The sequence below is a fragment of the Geospiza fortis genome, unplaced genomic scaffold (genome assembly GCF_000277835.1).
Source record: "Geospiza fortis unplaced genomic scaffold, GeoFor_1.0 scaffold138, whole genome shotgun sequence".
Classification (NCBI taxonomy): domain Eukaryota; kingdom Metazoa; phylum Chordata; class Aves; order Passeriformes; family Thraupidae; genus Geospiza; species Geospiza fortis.
The window spans coordinates 2,209,548-2,222,434 of record NW_005054307.1 but is presented as its reverse complement, the minus strand read 5'-3'; the positions used below and the strand labels follow the sequence as shown (position 1 = coordinate 2,222,434).

The window sequence follows — 12,887 nt, the reverse complement described above, 5'->3', positions numbered from 1 at the left end:
TAAGAGCCATCAGGCTCCTCATGGCACAAGCCCAGGATGAGCAGACATCAGCAAACCCTGGTAGACATGAGGACAGTTTCCATGTAAATCGTTGTTGCATAGCACAACCTCAGAGCCTCACATGCCACAGATTTTAAGCTATTACTTTATTTCTCATTAACAGCTTCCAGGTCTCGCCCATGTTTTATTCATTTTCCAGCCAGGGCTACAGCAAGGCTTTTACTCACCTCAGCAGGACCACAAAAAGTTTCCTTCCTTCTGGACAGAGAGAAAACAGAATGCTTTCAGACCTGATGGAGCTGGAGACAAGCAGCAATTAGCTGGCAACAGGCTGACACGTTCTTCACCGCTCTTGCATAAAACATTGAGCTGTGCTCCGCTGGCCCACCTCAGCTTTCTAAATTTATTTATTTATTTTCAGGCTAACCACTTAGTAGCCTGACAAACTGCTGTTTTGCAAAGGCAAATTTTCTTCATTTTTTTTTCAGGGTATGAAAGAAAAGATAAAGTTCTGGAAAGTCCTTTACCTTCTTTTGACAATCTTTCAGCTCCCCTTTGCTTGCAAGTCCTTCTCCCTTCCCCTGAAGGGCCCGGTAGTATTGTCTACTTCAGCCCAAATTTCTCAGGGTCCTTCTGCATTCAAAGCAAGGAAATACTACTTTACTCCTTCAGCCTTAAATGGAAGGGCTCTTTGGATAAAGGTAATTAACCCATTTATCTAGCTCATTGCTGCTCATTAGCCCTGAGTGCCTTCTCTGGCCTTCCAGGTTCCTCACAACCATTTCTGTGGCTGCCACTGCACCGTGCTTCACTTTGAGCATCTGTTGTTTTGTTCCACAGCAGAGTTCTCTCTGATCTTCTTCCTTGTCTAGAGATAATTCTTCCTGTTTTTTTCTTCTTTTCCCCCATTTTGTAGCCGATCACCCTAGCCATTCCCACAGAGAGGTGAGGGACACCTCTTGGAAGTGTCTGCCTCTCAGAAAGCCTTGGTCTTGCTATGGTCTGCCTCAAAGTTACAAGCCCCAGAAGCCATTTGGGGTTAAAGGCAGAAACTTGTAGAATACCACTAGTACCCTAAATCACTAATAATCACTAAAATGCTGTAATCTTGACAAACAAAGAGTAACCTAAAAATTTAGAAAAATAAAAAAGGTATTTTTCTGCCTTTCATACCACAGTTGACTGTATTCTTTTTTACAATGATATTCTGGAACATGCTGAAATCTCTAACTTTATTTGCCTTAAATAATTTTGGATATTAGCTAGTCATTGTTGTGATGTACATGCAGTCCTAGAGAAGACTAAGATAAGAGTGAGCAAATGTACTTAAAAGTACTGGAAACAGTAATTCTCTATTTGTCTCTGCAAGAATTTCTTCCACTTCTTTTTAACAGGAACTCATGTGAAATGACAGACTCTGACCAGTATCAGAAGTTGAAGTTTTTTCCTGAGACATCATGTTCTTTTGTCAGCACATTGCCCAGTTCACACACAATAATCAAAGATTTGCAAATCTAGTGTCACATCTAACACCTATATATTTTAATTGTCACTTACATTGCAAATGTCATTCATGAAGCCTTAAGGAATGCCTCATTGTATGAGTAGAAGGTTTGCAGATACCCTCTTCAGTCAACCTAAGAGTGCTTCTATTTCAGCTGTATGTAGATATATGAACATACTCTTTGTTTCACATCTTACACCAATGGATAATTTCATATTAGCTCTGTGCATACTGAAGTGAAGAAAAGAACCTTCACTTTTTAAGTTTTCTTTCATTAAATAAACAATTTTCTTTTCATACTATGTTTGATGTACTCTTAAGTTTTTCTCTTCACCACCAATACTTTCAACCTGAGAATGGTTTTAAATTATTAGAGGACATGCTAAAAAAACCCCAAACAACTAAGATTAATAGAAAGACAGTCTCTGCTATGAAAACTGTTAATTTAGTATAATGGCTGTTCTGTTGTATTTTGTTACAGTGAGAATTAATATACACTGACCAGCAGATCTGATTTACTTTTTATATGTCTATTCAGAATTGTATGTAATTCTGATGGCACGGACTCCTCTATCCCTCTTTATATAAAAAAGTGTGTTGTGACCAACTTGCTATCACAGACTGACACATTTAAAATTGCATACATTATTTAGTAATAGCTTATGTATAATTTTATTTGTTTTCAGAGTTACAATGTTCATGAGATATTCATAGAGAACACATTATATATTGTTGTTAAACACATTTTTGCCACAAAAAGTTGAGAGCATTGGTAGAAAATCCTATGTCAAGTTATGTGAAAATATTTATCACCTGTAACCATAATTTCATAAAACCAATATACACTTTACGTAATATTATATCAGCAAATTCCTTCTTTTTGCAAATAACCTTTGCTCTATACTTATGCATGTTTGTAGTTCAGTGCATCAAATGCTTCTGTGTGTGTGTATGTGTTTGCAATGCACAGGAAAAATACTATACTCCTATGGTAACTGTAAATGTCAACACCACTGGACCCAAGAATGGTGAATTACAGGATCTTAATTTTAGCGAATAATCACCTTCATATTTTTCTACCTAATGCTGAACAAAACATTAATTGGCATTTACCTCCTAATGTTTACAGAACACAGACTGTATATTTCAAAGACATAATCCTTACCAGCTATATACTGACTTTTATTTTAATGTCTATTATATAAATTAGGACTCTGTTGAATTCTTATACTGAGGAACAAATGATAGTAACTTTATTTAAATACATGCACAGTACCGTGCACTACAGCATGACGAAGTATTATTTTTAAAATGGATGAATGAATCAATAGAAAAATAGATTTAATAAATAATTAACATTTTAAAGTCTGGATAAAAATGGGAAATCATGCATTTCAAGCAAGATTTTATTTTTTCCTTGTTTTTTTATGAAATCTCTGAGAAATTAAGACATGCAGAGCTGAGAAGCAGCTCACTCTGAACAAAGAACAACGTAAAGACTGCACAAAAAGTTTTGTTTGAGATTGTTTATATGCAAGACTGAAAAAATTTGCCATTCTTCGACTTCCTTCAACATTAGACAGTGCTGTGCAAACCTCAGACAAATCCCTGTATTATGATTTCTAAGCTGTTAGGAAGTATCTCAGAGAGCTAAGAAAGTTAAAACCTGAGCAACTGCCTCACCAAAATTTATGACAAGAAATGTCTGGATTTCAGATAGCAAACTACAAAAGGGTAATAGACAACAGGTCATCATTTCCTTGAGAGATTAACTTAGGGGATGAGTAATTATGGATAGCATATATTTATAAATTATTGTGACACAAGAAAATATGTTTAATTTTCTAATATTTAGAGTTCATATCTATGTCTCAATATTTAGCATATGTTACTATGTCAATCAACTCATGAAACAATGAAAAGGGAGTATTTACTTGAAATTAATTTAATGTTTTTCCCTACCCAAACATTTGTCTGGACATTGACAATGCAATCAAAAGAACTGTAAATTTTCAGAAGTGAGTCTGCTCCAGTGAGTTTGATTAATTATGCATTAACCCATTTCTCTGAAGCATCCTTCACTAAATCTTTGGTGGGAAATGCACTTTAATTAGGCATGAGCTTTGGTTATTTGTGTGCATATGCACTATGCTATTGGTCTATGTGGAGAATGATTTAAAGTTTGCCATGTTACAGAGATGTATTGCTCATGAAAATAATTCTAGGGTTTCAACAAATACCGATGGCTACTTTTGCAATTATTATTATTATCTTCACTCAGCATGATCTTAGTCCCATAGTTTTTGCTCAAACTTTCATCAACTTTTAATCTTAACAAAAGCTTACTCTAACTTACACAAGAACAATCATGACCATTTATACTGTGCATATTGTTAGATGTTTTCAGCAGGTACAGTTACACATGTACATAGGAGTTATCAGAATAACTTACAGGATTTTAATACTTAGTTGAATAAAAATATTCTCAGGGTAGAAAGAAATGATAAACTAAAAATAATGGTTAAGGAGACTTGCAATGATTCTACTCTGAAACAGGTCAGATTGACTATTCATCGAAAGATGTTTGATTGAAGAGATATTATTGAACTTATGGCATACGGTTATTGTAGTAGAAAAAGCTGAAACAGAAAAGAGAGAAAATCAAATTATCCATGACATTCTCTTCCCGTATTCCATGGCAGAATTAGACCACAGATTAGTAAATGGTAATGCATGCAACAAAAAATAGGCTGTATCACTGTATGTAAACATCTGCTTTCATCATGCAAAATGCCTACAAAACTGTGACAACATTTTTTTTCTAGTAGCATAGTTTTACATCAGCTCAGCTACAGAACAGTTAAACCAAAATCCAAGATTTTGCAAATAGAAGATATTCTAAAATTCTTGAAAGATTTCCAGCATAAATATTCCAAAGCCCAACAAAGCTAATTGTTTTTTTTTTTTTTGCCTTTTTTTTAAACTAAACTACATAGGCTTATTCCTTGCTGTGGTTCCTTGTTCTTTTGATGATAGAAGAGAAAAGACCAGTTTTTGGAGGCGGTCCCATCAACATGGGGGCTTGGTTCTTGTGAGTAATTTTTATCTGGAGAAGAAAGAAGAAAAACAGAGTTATCCCTTGAGCTAGTTCAGTTCCAACTATCTGAGATGCCTGATTTAACTTTATATATAACTTCCAGACCTGCATTGTTTAATCCAAGCTAAAAGGAAAATACCTCGGTTTTTTATGAATAATGTTCCATATGCAGTAGATCAATCTATGTGTAATAGTTTTTCTGCAAATAATTTAAATTATATGCAAAAAAATATTAATAAACACATGCAATAAAATACATGCCAATATACTATCTTACTTTTTAAGTGTGGGAATTATTGCTTGCTGTTGAGGAAGGATTTAAAAGTTGGAAAGAACATACATGCTGACAGACCAAGCTGTTGCCTATTATTAAGATATAAGCTATGTCTTTACAGGCTTTATTTATACATCTAATCAAGCTGTACTCTTTTACCACAGGACAGTACTTAATTTCAAAACAGCCATGGTGAACAAAAGTATAAAGTTAAAACACAAGAAAAGGTCCAAAAAGATGAACTAGCATTCTAATTTGTTAATTAATTGTTAATAGAAGAGACTCAAATATTGAAAAGACTATTTAAAACACTTTGTAATACTGCTCTAAAGCCACCCGTTTTGATTTCTTTGATATAGAACTACGAATCACCTTAAATGAGACAACCTTAAAGTAGATTATGTCTGCAATTTTCTCTAATTCAAGTCTAAATTAGAGAAGACATTTTATGAATGTATGCTATGCTCAAAGCTAATTGAAAGCAATTATCAAAGTGGCATTTTGTCTGTGACTTTAAGATACATTGTAAAATAATAAATGATTCTCATTATGTAATAAAAAGGTCACATCTTGCCTTTGGGCTAGTGACGTTAGGAGTTTTTCAAAAGCAATCCGAGACATTTTCTTTAGTGAACTACGACTAATACAAGAACCATCACTTATTAAATATCAGTTGTCACCTGCATAGTACCCACATCAGAGATGGGTATCTCTTTCAAAAAGAAACACCACCTCATTAAAAACTGGAAAAATATATCTCTTAAAGTGCATAGCTGACATTTTCAAGTTAAAATGAATATCCTTCACTTGTCATTCACTAATAGTAAATGAAACAAAAAATGTATGTCACGTGGAGAGGCTCATTAAAATATAGATCAGGACATTTCTTGGGGTGGAAATTTACTTTACAATGTAAGAAGGTAGAAACATAAAAATCTCAACAGACTCTGTGTCTTGGTTTAACTCTATTAGAGCCTTTACTTTACTCTCCAAATGCTCATTTTCATGCCACCTTAGTTCATTAACTTCAAATTTCATGTGGGACCTCTTTTTGTCAACACTATTCATTAGTATTGAATATAGCATATGGGGGGTTCTTGGCAACGTAGATTACTTTCACATGGATAATAACTCTGGCTTTCAAAGACTGGCACCAACATATTTTCTCACAATAAATTCTGCTTCAGGCATCACTTTGGAAGCCAAATCTGTAGTTGGGGTAAGCTGGCATTATTCCATTGATGTCAGTACCAGCTGATGATCTGGTCCTGGAAAATTGCCTATTTTTGTAACTTCCACATGCTTCATAAGATGTATTTTGGGGATCAGGAGCAGTGATGATATCAACCTGATCCTGAGGATCATGACATGAAGTAACCTACAGCTGGTGTGAGTGAATTTTTCAAGTCATAAAGGGTAAAATCTTGCTTATTGCAAGATTTGGCCATGATGTGGCAGTAGGAATGCCTTTAAGTTTCCTTTCTGAGGTAAAACATAGTAATTCCATCCTAAAGTGAATAAAAGAGCAGAGCTCAAAAGATGGCTTTAGTAGGAAGGGGTGAGGTTATCCTGAGAGCCCGTACAGATTGTGTGTCGGGTTGGGGCTGTTCAGTGCTCCTCAGGATGAAGGCAATTACATACTGAGTAAATGTTTATCATTTGTAATGTTCTTTCTTGGCTTGAGCCATCTGTTTCAGAGACCACAACCTCTTCAGTATGTTGCTTCCTATCAGCTGAGATCAGCTAACATGCCTGAACATGATACATGATTAACTACTACCATGCATGGGGATGAGTCCTATATGCCTCTCTCCAAAACACATTTTCAACCGTTATAAATAGGCACAATTCCAATGGTGTAAAATATTTTGCATTCTGAAAATGCCACAATAAAGTGTAAATTTAAAGTATATTTTTTCACTTAGTCATGGTAGTGTCTATTAACATTGCATTGGTTAACAATGATAAACATCAATTCCTCACTTTCCTACCCTAAAAAATTAAATAAATTGAAACATCTTATTTTTGGCTGATGAAAGAAGATCAGTATGTTTCTGAACCATTGCAGTACTTTGCCTGAAGAAGGCTAATTTTGTCTTTCTCAATGCTCTCAGGCACTGCATTTCTGCCCTGGTCTCTCACTTCTGCTTCTCATACTGGCAGCGCTGCCAGAGCTGGAGCTGTGAGTTTGGGTGACAGTGCTCACTTCAAGATGGGAATAAGCACTGAGGATCTCAGACAGAGAAACAGTGTTGTAGGTCAAAGGAGGACCTAACATTGAAAGTGCTCTATGGGAGGATAAACAGAGAGAAAGAGAGAGGAAGAGAGAAAGATCTTTACTTAGAAGCAACAGAGACTTTGTTAAGTTAAAAATTCCAACTTACAGCTCTATAGAGATTCTGTGTGTGGGTACAGGGAAGTGTCTAAAGACTAACATTTACCATTCAGTTTCTCATCCATTCAGCAAGCATTATCATGTCCTTTTTGCAGAAACACAATTATAAAAGTTTTTAAAAAGACCCTTCTTTAAAACTTTTAATGTTTCCTAGATTTACCTGTGAATCACATACGCATATGCACATGAGAAAAGCAGATTGCACAGACAAAAATTCAGAAAGCTAAAATCCTAACCTAATGTATTTTTAGGGGTTGATAATATATACTCATAGAATTTACTATGGAATTCTGGAAAACAATTTTTGAGATCACTTACTCAATTTACTGAAAATATGTAATAACTTGAAGGTAATATAGAGAACATTATCAACATAAATTGAGTGCCTGAATTGCTGCTGGAAGAAAAACAAAAAAACCAAACAAACACATAACCACCCCCAAAAATCCCAGCCAACCAAAAAAAAAAAACCCAAAACAATACCCCCCCCAAAAAAACAAACATCAACAAAAAAAAAAAAATCAAACCCAACCCAAACAAACAAACAAAACCCCCAAAAACCAACCACCCACAAACAAACAAAAAACCCCCAAAACAAACAAAAGATTATTTTACATACTTGGCATAAATTTATATTTAAAAATAGACAAAATCAGAAAATAATAGAATTCTATGTCTGTGGTAAGTACATAGCCACCTGAATTGCTAACATACCATGGATTTTTGTTGTAAGCCCTCTCCACAACATTCTAGGCTAAACTTAAAGTGTTGAAGCCAATGACAAACCTCTTATTCACTAACTGAAGCCAAGATTTTATCCCATGAGGGTTGGTATATAGTAAATATTTATCTAGCAGAAAAATCTTGCATTTGCAGAAATCATCTTTCCAGTATTAGAAAGTATGTCCAATGATTGTATTTGTGGCAATAAACACCAAGTCAAATTGAAAGATCATAATTCTCAAAAGAAGAGATGATAATATCTCCCTATATGTCAATAGGAAATTTTGTGATAAGCCTGAATTTTGAATACTAAAAATACTTCCAAATGCATAAACCAGGCCTTTATTTGTTTGAGGAGCAGGTCAGAGTTTCAAAATGCCTTGAAGCCACATTAATATCCACTAAATGAAATGTAGTGAGCATCAAAAAGTTTAGCATGATAACAATATCTTTTAGGTCAGTTTTACTTTCATGTTCCTTTTTCTGCAGTATATGCTGGTTACCTTTATGCTTCAAAGAATGCCTAAACATTTACTATTTACTATTTCAGAAGACATGGTGCTATAAATGCAGGTTCTAAAATATTGTACTAGCTGAGAATAGAAAACTGGAAACAGAGCTAATCAGCTCTGCTTATGATATTTCAATTAAGGTTAAAGAACATATTACTGTATTTTAAAGACAGAGGGAAAAAACTGCCAGAAAAAACCCCCAGCCTTATCCAAGTGGATCTTTTGGTTTATGGTCACTTTTTCACATGTTCTCAGCAGGGTTTAGATGTTGGTTGTTTTGAGGGTAAGAGGGTTTTCTCACAGTCTAGATACTCAAATGCTGCTCCTCTTACAGGAAGTGGAGGGATGCAACTCCTCTGTATCACAGGAGTGCCAAATACTTCAAATACTCCTATCTTCCTTAGGTGATCGAGAGTGTATGGGGAGTCATGTTATGAATGAGAGTGATAGAATGTAGGCACTGCTGAGCAAAATTAACCTGTGACTTGCATGATGTGGCGTTTTGGGCAAAATCGCTCAGATCTAGACTAGTTGTTTTAAAAGCATTACGCAACACATCTTAAATAAATTTCTAAACAATATTATTGTGCAAGGCGCAATCAAATCTAATCAGTTTGGCATTAATTAAGCTCTAATAATATACTCTAGTCTCTCTCCTAAGTAGTGTGATCCGTTTCCCCTTCACACAGGTAGATTGGAAAACGTTACGGTGTCATCATAATTTTTAAACATACTGAGAAAATGACAGAGCTGCAAAATTAAAATAAATGATTAATGGCATTTTTTTCATGTTTTGTACTAATAGGTATCACTGAGGTTTTAAATTAATAGAGCTGTCAGCTCAGGATTGTTACAGATCCAGTGCAGAACTAAAATGGAAATTATGTATTCCACAGATACCTAAAGATGACACTCTGGAATATTTTAAATTTTAATTAGTAGGTGCAATTGTTTTTCCCCCTCCTCCCTAAAACCACTGCAAATTAATTGGCAATTAGTCACAACTAATTCTTTTCTTAACAATCTGAACTGGAAAGAAAGGTGTACTACATGCTAGAGTATTTGTCTGGGGTGCAGAAAGCACACATGCAGTAAATTGCTTTGTCAATTACAAAAACTACTGTTGTGAAATTAAGAAAAAAAATATGCATACATAAACAAAAATAATTAAAGTGCAGTGTACCTGTGACCACAAAAAATAATGCCCAGCTGCAAGATAAAATGTTAAAAACTCAATAAATCAATCTGGCCTTGGAACAGAATGCACACTGCTGCTCAAAAGGGAAAAAAAAGTGCAGCATTTTCGTGTATCATCAAAAATCTTCTCTAGTGATTTCCATTTTTGGGTTAACTATGCAGAAACTGGCTAACATGCTATTGAAATCAGCCACCATATCTAGGACCCAGCTCCTGTTTGCTCTAAAGTGGCAGATGCAGTAGGTCCAATTCTCTCGTTATAAAGAACTGATAAGAAATACTGGTAAAACTAGAGGCATGGAAAGAAGATACTTTACAGACAGAGTCTAGAATACAGCTGCAGCTGCTTCATGTGATGTGCGAGGTATTGGAGACAATGGATCTATATAAAAGCAAAACTGTAACTCTCTTTTAGTTTTCTCACCTAGCTCTGGCACACAGTGATTATTAACAAAAGCTTGGTTTGGTTTGGTTTAAGTTCTTGTTTCCCTCTGTATTTAACTACAGGACAGTAGGATCCCTGTGCCCTGGCTCATCACCTCTCTACGGACTAAAGGAAAAACTGGAGAGGAACCACTCATTCAAAACTCATTTTTAAGGCGCATTCAAATGACATTGTTTTGAAATACTAATTTTGTGAAACATTATTCCATTACTTACTCAAAGTATCAGTAAACAATCAGGAAACAATTCTGAAAATACTGTGTCTCAGATACCTGTGAAACTGTGTTTCTGGCAATCCATTAGGTGAGCTCTGATTATGGGTTTTTATTTTTGTTTCTTTATTTAAGCAATATTCTTGCATCTTCTATAGACATTTCTTTCTTCTACTTTTAATCTAGTGTTTCTAGAAGCTTGACACTTTCAGATATCATGCCAAGCAAGTCAGGAATAGATGAAAGAACATAAATTGCAGTTATTTCTAATTAGGATGGAACATTGTTATAGATTTTTTCAAAACATTGCTAATAATTTATGTAGCTAAATTGAAAGATTACTTTTCTTAAAAAAACCCGGATGGCTAAAGCTAGAAGTTTATTGAATTAACTTGAGAGTCTTTGAAGTTTCATTACTATTAATGACCTGTTTGGAGATCAGGTGAAACCATAGATATCTTTCATGTTGCTATATTTGTCTGGGAGAGCTCTGATAGAATTTCTTCCTCAGCTAATCAGACAAGATGTTTAACATAATATTAACATTATCATCTTTCCTTCTCCCAAAGAGTCTTCTATAAAAAAACAGTGAAAACAATACAATTTGATGGTCAGATGATTCATCTTATTATACCAGAGCAGAGTGACTTTGTTAGACACTGCATTCTGCATGTGTTCAACATACTGAATAATTCTGGATGACAGATTTTTACACCAAGCCACTCACACTTTTAAGAATGCACAGAACCTACATGAGTGTACACCTGCTCTCCTGTATGGATGATAGGTGCTTAAGCAATGTATCATAAAAGATTTAAAAGAAACACACAACTATTTGTTTACTCCTAAAATTGACCACAGAAAGGAAAATCACAGATCACAGATTCTGGAGAACCACTGCATTATGTACCACATTTCACAATATTTTCTCAGAGCTCACAGTATCATTTTGGAGGAGCATGGCCTCCATATGCATGAGAAATGACAGTGTCAGCAACTCATGCTGTTTGTGTGAAACTTTTCTCCCAGTCAGAAAGGAGAAGCCACAAAGAGAAACATGTTGGTTCCTTCAACAGCAAGTAAACTTCCAAGCCTGCATGTTCAGGCTGTATCCTATACATAACAGGAATTTGAGGCCAAATTTGTTTTTCTGAATAGGCATAATAGAAAAGCAGGAGAATTTTGATCAGGTTGAACTTAATTTCTTGAAAAATCGTTTGGAAAATACTGTCATTTACCTGAGTACTATTAGGTACTCATTACCTGCAGCAATGCACAAAAGTATTTTGAGCTTAAGAACTTGCAAGTCGGGCAAGAGTTGATTCAATACATGCTGATTCTATGAACTTCTTTCTCACTTAGTCTCTGTAATATTTATAGGTCAGTCCTTAACACTACTGAACTGAGATGACACTGAAGTTTGTAAGATACAAAAAAAAAAAAGTGTGTTATTTCAACTTCATAAAAGACAGTTGAAGGGGGAAAGATAGCAGGTTTTGTTTTTTGCTGTTTGTTTTTTTTTTTTTTTTAACAATAGCTTTCTGGCTGGAACACAAAAGAATCAAAAACCTGAGGCTCAGCTGCTGTGTCTCACTGATGTGTGCAACCTAACAAGGTGAAGACTTCTCTCTCCCTCTCCTAAAACTAGTGAGATGGTATATCCAAACACAGCTTTTTTGCTTCAAACAACATAGCTAGTAAACTAATAAGTGCCTTGCTTCAGCATCCTAATGAGAAAAGAGATAGCCTGGGAATGTGTCCCCATGTCTCTGCACAATGCAGGAATGAAAGCATCTTTATATACAGGCCTCAGTTTCTTATAATGACTAGAGAAAGAAACTTACCTAAGAGGCAAAAGGAAAGGAAAGCCAAATTATCACAAGTGTCTAGGGAACTAAATCTAGAGAGTTTTTTACCTGGCCATGATGATTTTTTTTCATTTAAAAATGTGTCACTATACATTTGCTTTCATTTTGGGAGAAAATGACCGTTTTTTCTCTAAAAAAAGACAAACCACATTATTTTTATATTGGTCTTCTGATTAGTTTTCTGAAATTCGAGCTCTTGCTGGCTCAAATGACTGATTACATAGCTAAGCCTAAAGAATTATTTTGGTTTTCTGGGGGTTTTGTATAGACTCTGGTTTGGATACACATCACAGATATCACCCTGGTATTTACATGATCAAGTACCCTTTGGTTGCCAAACAAAGATCACTGTGAAGCACAAACTCATACATCAAATCTTGATCAAATCTATGTCTAAGGACATAGGTGGGTATTATTGTCCTATTATCTAAGGAAGAATTCCTAGCTACTTTGCAGAGAACTTGAAGAAAAAACTCTACTGTAGTTAGAATTAGAGGGGAGGAAAGAGGTTGGACCATACATGTTTTTTACTTTGTAAGATGTGTGGTACATTATACAAAGATGCAAGGAGCTATTACACTAAATACTGAAGTTCCTCAGCAAAAAAAAACAAAACAAAAAAAACCCCAACCAAACAAACAAAAAGAAAAACACCACAAAA

The 12,887-nt window shown here is 34.9% G+C and overlaps 1 protein-coding gene across 4 annotated transcripts in view; it reads right to left on the bottom strand.

The window, feature by feature from the left end:
* Window positions 1–2,152: 2,152 nt before the first annotated feature.
* The window catches only part of DGKB (diacylglycerol kinase beta), a 329,294-nt gene continuing 318,559 nt past the window's right edge, over window positions 2,153–12,887 (bottom strand). For 2 of the 4 annotated variants that reach the window (XM_031066805.1, XM_031066803.1), the window contains one exon: window positions 2,249–4,610. In XM_031066805.1, coding sequence (XP_030922665.1) covers window positions 4,503–4,610 — 108 coding nt within the window. In that variant the 3' untranslated portion in view covers window positions 2,249–4,502. Of the gene's footprint in view, window positions 4,611–12,887 lie in introns of all 4 variants that reach the window. The other 2 variants (XM_031066804.1, XM_031066802.1) reach the window with 2 other exon arrangements.